The sequence below is a fragment of the Malurus melanocephalus genome, unplaced genomic scaffold (assembly GCF_030028575.1).
Source record: "Malurus melanocephalus ecotype Western Australia unplaced genomic scaffold, MMel_1.1 scaffold_150, whole genome shotgun sequence".
In the NCBI taxonomy this organism is placed as follows: Eukaryota; Metazoa; Chordata; class Aves; order Passeriformes; family Maluridae; genus Malurus; species Malurus melanocephalus.
In genome coordinates this window covers 611,863-622,618 of record NW_026623382.1, presented here as the reverse complement: position 1 = coordinate 622,618, position 10,756 = coordinate 611,863, and the positions used below count along the sequence as shown (strand labels likewise).

Below are 10,756 nucleotides of genomic sequence, written 5' to 3'. Positions count from 1 at the left end.
AAGAAAGAAAGAAAGAAAGAAAGAAAGAAAGAAAGAAAGAAAGAAAGAAAGAAAGAAAGAAAGAAAGAAAGAAAGAAAGAAAGAAAGAAAGAAAGCTCATCAATTAGCAAATCTTTGTCCATGGGAAATGGGTATATTTTCTATTGCAAATTATTAAATATGAAGCATGGCAAAGCACTTTGAAAGTGCTGAGGTTCCTTGGAGGAATTAGCCGCCTGTTTGAAATTAACACTAATTTGGCTTTTACATCAACAACCCCTTTATGGACAGCATCTCACTCTGTCACTAAACATGTTTGATAGCTCTTTGGTTCAGAAATGAGTGTGCATGTGTGCATTTGTGTCCATGTCCAGAACTTGTACATTTCCACACACAAAGAAAAGTACTACTCCGTTTCAAATTCTGACACAAATGTGAAAACTATTTTCCCTTTGTTTTCTAAATCGCATTAAAGAATACAATACAAATCGACATTTGGTGAAAATCATTATATCAGCTGAGTATCYCGAGTCTGTCATCTATGGCATTAATGGTTAAGAAAAGGGGGGGAAAAAGGACTCCACTCCTTTAAATAAAAGAGCTCCTTTATTTGAAAAAAAAAAAAAAAACAAAAAAAAAAAACTTAAACGTTTTTACAGGATCATGTGATTGGGACTCAAAGGTAATAAATCTAGATTAARAACCATTGGGGATTTTTGGACTGATGTTATCTATTATGGATAGCACCTCAGTCTATTTATCTGCGTTACATGCTCCTGCTTTGTCATTCTAAAAACTAATGTGCTTGATGTCAGCCTTTTTGCCTTTGAAAACATTTACATAAAAAGAAAAATAACTACTGAATTGATTTCCGTTCAGCAAAATTCATTGAAAATTCGTTTATTATTTAATAGAAATACCTATTATAAAGGCTTCCACCGCAATTCAAAATTAATATATCAAATCCGTTTATTTAAATAGATGCGAAGAAATAAACAAGTCATGGCTACAGCTCATCCAAAGGTTCTGTGAACGAAATGTAGACAGGTGTTTCCAAGAGTCTGAGAGCCYTCGGCCTGACTCTGGCTACAGCGGGGATCTTTCCCTTGGCCACTGCTGACCCGCTGGTCAGTGGCTGGCAGAGGGACCACCTTTCACCCAGCACCTGCCAGCGTGCTGCCACGTTAATAACAGCACACATCGGGGGTCTCAGTTCACATTTACATTAAAATAGCAGAGGACCTTCTGGAAAACAATAACCGTATAAAGGAGTAAAACCCACCCCGGAACGCCGGGCWGGCATCTACGAAGGGACCGGCTGCGCCTTGCTGCAAACATCAAACGGAGGGCAGCTTTTAATTTCCTGGAGAGCCGTGGCTCTGCCGCCCTCCCGCGCCTGGGCCGGGCCGGGCAGGGCAGGGCAGGGGGTCCCTCRCCCGCGGACCCCGCTCCCCGGAGCCGGGAGCGCCGGCAAAGCCGGGCAGAGCCGCCCGAAGGGCTGGGGGCTGCCAGCCCAGGCTCTCCTCTGCGCTCTTAGCAGTTCCTACCCACCTTCAAATAGAAGGCAATTGATTAGTTTCAGTTTCTCCTTCCAGGAGAGATCCGATACTTTCCTTGGGATCAAACGAACACGAGATTAAAGGAGAACGGCAACCGGCAGGAATGAAAGATTGAGAAAAGAGAGTAAAAGGGAAAGAGAGAGAGAGAGAGAGAGAGAGAGAGAGAGAGAGAGAGGGAGAGAGAGAGAGAGAGAGGGAAAGAGAGAGAGAGAAAAAAAAAGAGAAAGAGAGAGAGAAAAAGAGAAAAAGAGAAAGAGAGACAGAGAAAAAGAGAAAGAGAGACAGAGAGAAAGAGAAAGAGAGAAAGAGAGAAAGAGAGAAAGAGGGAAAGAGAGAGAGAGAAAAAAAAAGAGAAAGAGAGAGAGAAAAAGAGAAAAAGAGAAAGAGAGACAGAGAGAAAGAAAGAAAGAGAGAAAGAGAGAGAGAAAGAGAAACAACAAGAGATGGAGGAGAGGGAGAAAGAAGGATAAAGAGAGAAAACCAGAAAACCGGAAGGAAGGAAGGAAGGAAGGAAGGAAGGAAGGAAGGAAGGAAGGAAGGAAGGAAACCTGCTAGGTGCACTGGAAGAGAATAGCAAGCTTGGAAAGAATGTCCGCTTTTTCTTTTTCACAAACAAACAAACAAATAAAAAGCGGTTTCAGTAGAACCTATATACAGCATATCTATGTGTAAATACACACATATAGAAAAAGGCAGGAATGATTTACGCTTGAATTTCTGTGATCCTTTCTCTTCCCAGTGTTTACAAGGCGGGGCTCCATTTGCAAGTTATACATCTGTTCGCTTCACGTGACATTTTCATAAATGCTCTAACATCTGGTCAAAATAAACCTCCTTCAGGTACCTGCTTAACTTTTCACATGTCAAAATCCCTTCCCCTCTGAAGTTCTCCTTTCCTCTCCGGCTGCAGCCGTGTGTATTGCTCCTTTCTTGACTGCTTGTTTAATGACTCTGCCTCGTCCCGAACAGAACAAAGCAACCCTAAACATAAGGGGACGACCCCGACCCTTCCCAAGAGCATCCTTCCCCCTTCCACCCCCTCCCACTTCCAGATTTCCCCGCATTAGGAGGGCAGAGCGGGTCTTCTCCCACCGCAGTATTACGCGATGGGATTTCTGCAACCCAGCAAACAAGATTTGCACCACCCCCGCTCCAAGCGACCCCACAGTCCTGCTCGGGGTAATATTTTGCACGTAGACTAATAATATTCTCAAATTCAAATGATCMGCCTCTAATTGTCCCAAACCTATTCCATTATTATTTCTGCTGTTAATAGTTGCTGCTGTTACCTTCGTAGCCGTCCTTATCCCAGCGTGGTTTGTCTGAATTATTTTGGACTAAACCATTTCTTTTCTTGCTTTGTCCATACAGCGAATAAAGGAATTTTTGTAAAGTTTCTGCAAATTTCATGTCACCTCTTTATRAAAAGAGTGGGGAAGTGTCGGCTAACGAAGACAAGACGACTACATAAATAAGAAGAGTGTAAGTGCTCCTGAGCGGGCAGAGGAGACAGGGAATTACTAAGAGAACGGAGAGCTTTTTCGCCGATCTGAATATTTAGTTTTGTTTTGCGTTTTATTTCGGATTTTTAAACGAGTGTTACCATGATGATTAAGTTTCCGCATCTTTATTGATCTCGATCTGTAAAACYGTTCTAAGCCTCCCGCAACGTCGATCACTTGGTCTTTATAAAGGGCCGGCTTGTTTGYTTTTAAAAAAGAAAAGGGGGACTTTTCTACAAGTGATTTTAACCTGCTCCACCTTCAAGTGACCTGCCAAATGCTCCTTCTTACTTTATAGACATCTGGGAATTCCATACATGCCTTAAACTCCAATTACACACCTTCTTCAAAGGACACGTGCTTTGATTTTCCAAAAACATTAAGTGGACTGAAGTCGAAAGAAGCTGGTGCAGAAGTTAATGTAAAATACATCCTGTGCCATGTTTACTGCGGGCAGGTTATGTGTGCGGCAAATAAAATAAGTCCTGATGGGATGTGGATGTGTGCGCCTCTCTTTTTTTTCTTTTGCTTTATCCTCCCGGATCCCTTTACGGGGTGGATTGGACTTGCCGTCACCACCACCACCACCCGCTTCCCAAAGATGTTAATTTATGGCGGGAGCGCTCCCGCTCTCCCGGCGTGTCCGCTGCCTGCCGAAGMGGGGCAGGTGAAGGGAGAGCCGTGTGAACCGAGCGGACGCAGCCACCGAGAGCGGCTGGGGGAGCCCCGGCGCCGGGAGCTGAGCCCATTCCCGGGAGTCGCTCCCGGTGACGCCGACCCCCGCAGCGGCTCGCCCTGGGCGGCAGGTGCCCGAGCTGCCGGCGCCGCAGGTGAGCCCCTCTTCCCCTGCGCTTTTCAGTGATTTTGTGCCCCCGCCCTCTCCCTCCGTTTCCCCCCACATCCCCACGGCGCGTTTGTTTGTTTTTCTTAAAATTACAGATGCAGGGAAAACCGCCTGACATCATGGGAGCGGGACAAGAGCGCACTTTGAAGGGCTCCTGGGCAGGACTTCAAGTGAAATCATACGCCGGGAAGGAATCCGATACCGGCCTGGAGAAAGCAGCGGGGCGGCCCYTGCCAAACCCAGGAATGCGGAGGGCCCGCGGCCGGCGCCCCCCGCCCGCCGCCCCGCAGGAGGCGCAGCGCCGGCACCGCCGCTCCGCGCCCCGCACCTCTCGGTCCGCGAATAAACGGGACAGATTGATGCTTCGGAGAAAAATAAGCGAAATCAATCAGGATTTCCAAAGGAAGAGTTAATTTTCCGATTGCCAGAGTGTTTAAAATTCCCAGAAGGCAAATTAATATACAYATTATTTCTTTTTTCCTGCACTAAGCCTGACGCTGACTTAATCACTTCTGGCTCTAGCCCTAGGAGCACCAGGCCTCTGCAGTCCCCAATTTCAACCCAGGAAAGGGTACGCTTGTAGTTTTAAAACAGTTTTATCTCTGTAGTTTTATCTCTTTCTTATGATTTTTCTTTTTAATGAGGCAGATGTAGAGATTGGCAGCCGGGAAAGCACACCGGCTGAATGCCTGGTGCCCGGGAATGCTGCGGCGCCGGCAGGGACTCTTTCGGAGGGACACAGAAGTGAGAAGGAAGACCTGCCAGTGGCATGAGTCCCACGGATAGGAATTGGGGATTTTTCTCACTCGGATGTTCAGTTTGCTGGAAAGGTGTTGCACCGGCTGGACCAGAGGCCTCTTGCTGGTTGCAACAGAGCCAGTCAGGTTTAAGTCCATCAAACGGGGCCGCTCCCGATTTCTTAAGGGCGAGCACAGTTTGATTCGTGGCTTTTTAAATGCACTTGATTCCTCATTCACAWTTCGCAGGAATCGCCTTCCACGAAAAACGCCTTCTCCTCAGCATCGAGCGGCTCATCTGGTTGGTTTTTAATTCCTGAAATCTGTTTTATCCTAAAGCATCAGGAGCTTTCCCCATCTTTCCCCGGTGTGATTTCTCCCTCAAAAGGAACAACMGAAACCTTTTATAACCTCTCAAATCCCCTTAGCCCCACTGCCAAAGCTGCGCCGGCTGCCCATGACTCTCGCTTTCGCTGCAGCCGAGGTAACGCTGGCAGACATTACCTGCTCCTCGGCAGCTGCACGCATCGGAGCCGGGGACTCGGAGTCGCTGAGAGGGGACCTTGCGGGTGCCAGGCTGCCGAGAGAAGGCAGCGACATTTCGGGAGCTCGTAGCAGCTTCCCCTCCGCTCCATCACTGAGAGCTGCGACCACCAGGGCCCTCATCTAATTTTCAAGTCCTYGCTAATCCGGCCGTGCAAACAAGCGCTGCGGGCTCTCTACGGTAAACATCGCGCACTGAGCTAAAATATGCCCGATATTAAATTCATAACGCTCTTATGTGGGTAATAGACGGCAATATGTGGATATGGAAACAAAAACAGTCAGGCAATAAAGTCAACTCAACATGGGCTATRCAAACAAGCTGTCTTGAAAAAAAACACCCCATCCTATTTACCCTAGACACTGGCCCAACTCCGGCAGCAGAATCCACGTCTGCACGGAGGGCACCGCTCAGCTCCCGGGCGGCAGTGGTCCCCGCGCACCCGCGCATCCTTCGCGGCCGCGGAGGGGCAGGAGGCGCCGGACCCCGCGCACTGCCCGGCTCAGTGACAGCAGAGACTCAAACAGCTGTCCAGTTATAAGGGGTGAGGTTTGGTTTGGGTTGTTTTGTTTCCTGGGTTTTTTTTTTTTTTCACAACTTCCCTTTCACCTTCCTCCCGAGCCCTCAGATCTGGAGATTCCCTCCCTTTTGCAGCCGGGTTCTCATGGCATACTGGGGACCCCGCGGAGGGTAAGGTGAGAAAAAAGAGGGGCAACATGCGCCCTACACGTAGAAAAGGAGAGGGAGGGTTACAGTATTCCCCCGTGCCTTGCACAACGAAAATGTGATYGCTAGTATATTTATTATATAAAACCCTAGAGAGCAGAGCAGTCAAACATCACTTCCACCGGAAAACCCCACTCGCTCGACACTTCCCTATTTCAATCTCACTTTCTGTTGCTCTGCCTTTGGATGGACGYATTCCTATTTAAAACCGATGCCTCTTCCTCAGGGATATCAGCAAAAATACCTGCACCGGAGGCTGGAGAACGGGCCCCGATCCTGCCTCACATCTGGGGCCAAAACACAAACGCAGAGGCAGAGCTCTGCTGCGAAAACTCTGTTCCCCGCGAAACTCTGCCGCGCCTGGCATGAAGATTGAAGGGGGAGAGAGAGAGAAAGAGGAGACAATACCTTCCTCTGCAGATGCAGTGGGCTTCAGCACAGAATAATAAAGCTGTCTCAATAAATAACGTGCCTGTGTCTGTCAGTAGCTAGTTTATTTGCGTTTTTCGCCTGGTTTGTTTATACTAGTGCCCCCTCTCTCTTGGGTGTCTTTACAGATCAACAAGCAGGTATTTATCTAGAGTTCTAACCCTGAGTTCTCAGAGAGACCAAACTTTAAGGTTATTAAAATTTCAATCATATTTATTTATTGCAGAAAAATAATATACAATGATATTTACAAAACAATCATAAAAATAGGAATGCATTTAGACACCGGATCTATTTGCATTTTAACATGGGTCATCAATAAATAAATAAAATGTTTATTTTTTTTCTCAGAGGAAAAATAATAATAATAAAAAAGTTAGGAACCGGGTATATAACAGCTTGACCCCAGCTTATTCCCCCCTAAAAAAAAAAGTTTTTCATCTCTACAGGGATATTTTTGGTTGGCTGCTTGGTTTCATTCAAGAATGAAGAAAGTCCACAATAATGTATTTCCTTTCATCAGTGGCTCATAGGCACGACCTCTTGGGAATGCATGCAAAAAAAAGGGCAAAAGTAAAAAAAAAAAAAAAAAATCAATTCCAACATTCTTCGTCAAAATTAAAAAAAAAAAGAACGGTTCAGACTTCTATCAGAATGCAGAGATGTGTGGATTGTACCGACGCCCAAGGGGTAGTCACTGTCCAAAGCCCTTGTCTCTTTCTCTTTCTTTAAGTGCTCCCCACGCCCTGCTTTGAATTTGGATATTACTCTTCTAATTTCCAAAAAATCCTTGGTACATTTTTTGTTAGACAAGATAAAAAAAAATCGTATCCAACTTCAGAGTCTCTAGATTGTCCATTTTCTCCTTCTGTGGGAACAATGTCATCTGCAAAAACCCAGAAAGGGCGGAAAACTCGTTACTGAAATGAAAGATACACAAACATCTACCTACACTTCTCTGTCTCTGCAAATACACGCATCGGGCAGGAAGGGAGAACTCGCCGTGCGGGCGGTGAACGTGTGACACCCTAGCCCGGCGGTCCGCGGTGTCACAGCAGAGGAGAGGACTGCTGGGGCGGTAGGAAACGCTCATGGGGAGGACATGAATTCACTTCAAAATATGAGCAGCAGCAGCGGCGGCGGCAGCAGAGGAGGCGGCAGCGGGAGCCATCGCAGCAGCCCCGCTGGCTCCGCAGCGTTTGGTGCAAAAGTAACCTCAGGCCGGCCCCATCTGGCGGGGCACACCCGCACCGCCCGCAGCCCACCCCGCCGGCAGCGCCGGGCCACGCGTGGGCCCCGCGGGCTCGGGGGCGCACCTCGGGCCGCGCAGGAGGAGGGACGCGCCGGGTGGGGGAGGCACCTCCGGCCGCCCTGCTCGCCGCTGCTCTCCGCAGCCAGGCCTCTCCAGGCGGGCTGGGGGCCCTCTCGCCCCACGGCCACGCGTGCCCGCCTCAGGCACAGCCGGCGGCCTCTGGCCTCCCTCCCCCGCTTAGTCCCGCCGGTTTCGGGGTCCCTGCCTTACCTAGGGCTCCTGCCGGGGAGATGCGGGTGGGGGACGCCGCCTGCTAGTGGGATGCGGACATGGACCAGGCGCCCTCCATTCTCCACACCGAGAAAGCGTAGCTGAGCCGCTCGTGGGCCACATAGCTGCAGCTTGCCATCTTGGAGTCCAGCTCGTCGCTCTGTAAGACCTGGTAGAGGAAGTCGATGTACCTGGCCGCCAGCTTGAGGGTCTGGATCTTGCTGAGCTTGTCCGAGGGCAGCGTGGGGATGATCTTCCGCAGGGCGGCGAAGGCTTCGTTCAGCGACTGCGTGCGCTGCCGCTCCCGCACGTTGGCCATGACCCGCTGGGTCTGCAGCTCCTCGTAGGACTGGGGGCTGCCGCCGCCGCTGCTGCTGCCGCCGCCCCCGCCGCCCCCGCCCGCCCCGCACTTCTTGCCCCGCTTGCCTTGGGCCGGGCTGCAGGGCTCGTCCGCGGCCCCGACGGCTCCGCCGGCGCTGCGGCGGCTGGAGCGGCGCTTGCGCCCCCCTCTCTTGTTGTTGGGCAGCTGCTGCCGGTCCGGCTCCTCTTCGCTGTTGCTCAAGCTGTCGTCGGCGGGGGAGACTGGCGAGTTTGACTCGTCCTGCTGCATCATCTCTGGGGGGAGACGCGAGAAGCGGGCCGGGAGGGGGGGGAGGGCAGGGAGAAGAGGGGGGCACCTAACCCGCCAGCTCCCCCTTGATCGGCTGCTTCGYTGGCCTGCGAGGAGAAGGAGGAGGGAAGGAAGGAGGGAGGACCTCACTTTGGGGGGAGGGGGGATGGCATCAGGATCCAAGAGGAAAAAAAATAAAAAGGCCAACCAAAAAAAAATCCCTCCCGATCCCTCCTTGGAGCCCCTTCGAGGTGTCTGGGATTGGGAGAAAGTTGAAGACTTGGAGGTTCTTATAGCTCCTGCTGGCGGAAAGTTTGGGGGCAGCAGTGYCATTGGCCTGACGTGGAGAGGAGGGACTTTTGCTGAGTTTTATAGGAAAGTTTCCGCTTCCCCCCCTCCACGCCCTCCCCAATTACTTTTTTTTCAAGCCATTCAGAAGTGCTCTGGCCTCCCCGCACAGACACACATACATCCTTACCCCAACCTCTTTCTCGGTTTCYCTCTCCGTGGTTTCTCTCTCAAGCTCCTTCGGTCCGCTCCCGGCTTTGGGGTGGCGCTGAGGGGCCGGCCCGGGAGGTTATGGGGGTGGCCAGCGCCCCGTGCGCTGCTGCGGAGGGGACCGCGGGCCGCTGAGCGCCTGTGCTGGGGGGCAATGGCCCCGAGCGGCCGCGGGAAGCTCGCACCTCTCGGGCTTCCTTCGCCGCAGCGGGCACGGCTTGTAGCGAAAGGGAAGAAGGGTAAATTACCCGCGGGACAGCATCCAGGCACATCCTAATTTTGTTCCACTTTAGCACACGCCGCGCTCCCATCACTGAGGGCCCCCGGGGTCTGACTTGCTGAGGGATTCGCACATTTCTGGGCTGGGGAGGGGTGGCGGCACAGCCTCGTCCTGTCAGGCTGGAGGACTGCGTTCGGGGAAAGCCATCTTCAGAGGTGGAAGCAGTGAGGAAACCAAGCACTGGCTTCGTACATGCATAAGCACCACTTCTTGAGCCCGTCTTATGAGAAACCCTGGAGGATCCGCGTCTCCAGCCTGGCACACTGGGAAGCGGAAGGGTGTACAAACCCTCTTTGCCCTCAGTGTACTGACCTCTCACTTCAGTTCGTCCTCCCTCAAGGCGCTCGAGTCCGGCACTTCCTGGGAAAATAGACTATTTATTTTAATTTCTTTTCTGTGTTTGCAGCCAAAGCGATTTCTTCCCATCCCCCGCCTTTGTGCCTCCTTCCCCGCTCGCTGGCAGCACAGAGCAGGTGGTGTGTCTTTTTAACAGCAGCTCAGATTCAAACGGGGAACGCCTGGGAGGGAAAGCTAGAAATTGCCATCCATCAGTAAMCGGGCGCGAATCTTTCTCCGCTCCCCGCGCAGGGACCGCGCTCTCCGCTGCCCGCCTGGCAGCCACCGCCTGGGCAGCGCCGGGTGCGGGGCGGAGCGGCAGCACCGGGGCTCCCTGGCTTGTCGAAGGTGTGAGGGCGGACGGGGTGAACGGACTAGCRGAGGAGCGGCAAATGCCAGGCAGGAAAAAGACAAGGCTTCTGCAAGAGCGCTGTCATCTCCTCAGGGGGAGCGAGTCTCACCTCTGCCTAGGGACTCCCTTTCCTCCGTGCAGAGGCTCTTCTTCCCGGGAGATGCCCCGGGCCAGGACACTGCGCTGCCGCCGCCGAGGGGCAACCGGCCGGCCGCTATCACTGGCCCCGGTCCCGCCGCAGCGCCCGTCGGGCACTCGCTGCTRCCGGAGCTGTCCCGTCGCTTCTCTGCTCGCTGCCCCTCTGGGAGAGCTCCCCTTCTCGGGTCTTCCATCCCGCGGTACGAGCACACGGCAGTCTGCCCTAAACCTTCTCTTTTGGAAAACAGCTGGAAACAGGACCGGGGAGGAAACAGACTTAGTCGGCAAGAGAAGGCACGCCGGCAAGCAGACCYCAGTGAGCCTGCACAGCTTCCCCGGCTTTCCACTTGTCCTTGCTGCGTCTTCTATGACCATAARCCTCTCCATTCAACACCACAGCTTGTCCGGAGAGCTTCAGGGGTTCCCTTATGCTGGCAGCAGCTGCTGTTCCCAAGGTAAGAAGAGCTGACTCTGCTTCCGCTTCCCTCTCACCAATAATTTTGTCTGTACCCAGAGTTTAGTGCTCTTATGGGGAATAGAGCAGTGTCATTACAAAAGAAAGGTTGGAAACAGTAGAGAGGAGCATCTGTAGGTGGCTCTAGGGGCCTTCCTTCCTTCCTTCCTTCCTTCCTTCCTTCCTTCCTTCCTTCCTTCCTTCCTTCCTTCCTTCCTTCCTTCCTTCCTTCCTTCCTTCCTTCCT

The 10,756-nt window shown here is 51.8% G+C and overlaps 2 protein-coding genes across 2 annotated transcripts in view; one reads left to right on the top strand and one right to left on the bottom strand.

The window, feature by feature from the left end:
- Positions 1-6,923: 6,923 nt before the first annotated feature.
- TWIST1 (twist family bHLH transcription factor 1) lies at positions 6,924-9,081 on the bottom strand. Its single transcript, XM_057371613.1, has 2 exons — positions 7,843-9,081; positions 6,924-7,206 (listed from the first exon to the last, which is right to left on the bottom strand). The coding sequence occupies exon 1, from the start codon at positions 8,783-8,785 to the stop codon at positions 7,886-7,888; it is 900 nt and encodes a 299-aa protein (XP_057227596.1). The 5' UTR covers positions 8,786-9,081; the 3' UTR covers positions 6,924-7,206; positions 7,843-7,885.
- Positions 9,082-9,422: 341 nt separating this feature from the next.
- LOC130576759 (uncharacterized) overlaps positions 9,423-10,756 on the top strand; it is a 7,869-nt gene continuing 6,535 nt past the window's right edge. Inside the window, exons 1-2 of the mRNA XM_057371647.1 lie at positions 9,423-9,508; positions 9,819-10,511. Coding sequence (XP_057227630.1) covers positions 9,423-9,508; positions 9,819-10,511 — 779 coding nt within the window. The remainder of the gene's footprint in view (positions 9,509-9,818; positions 10,512-10,756) is intronic.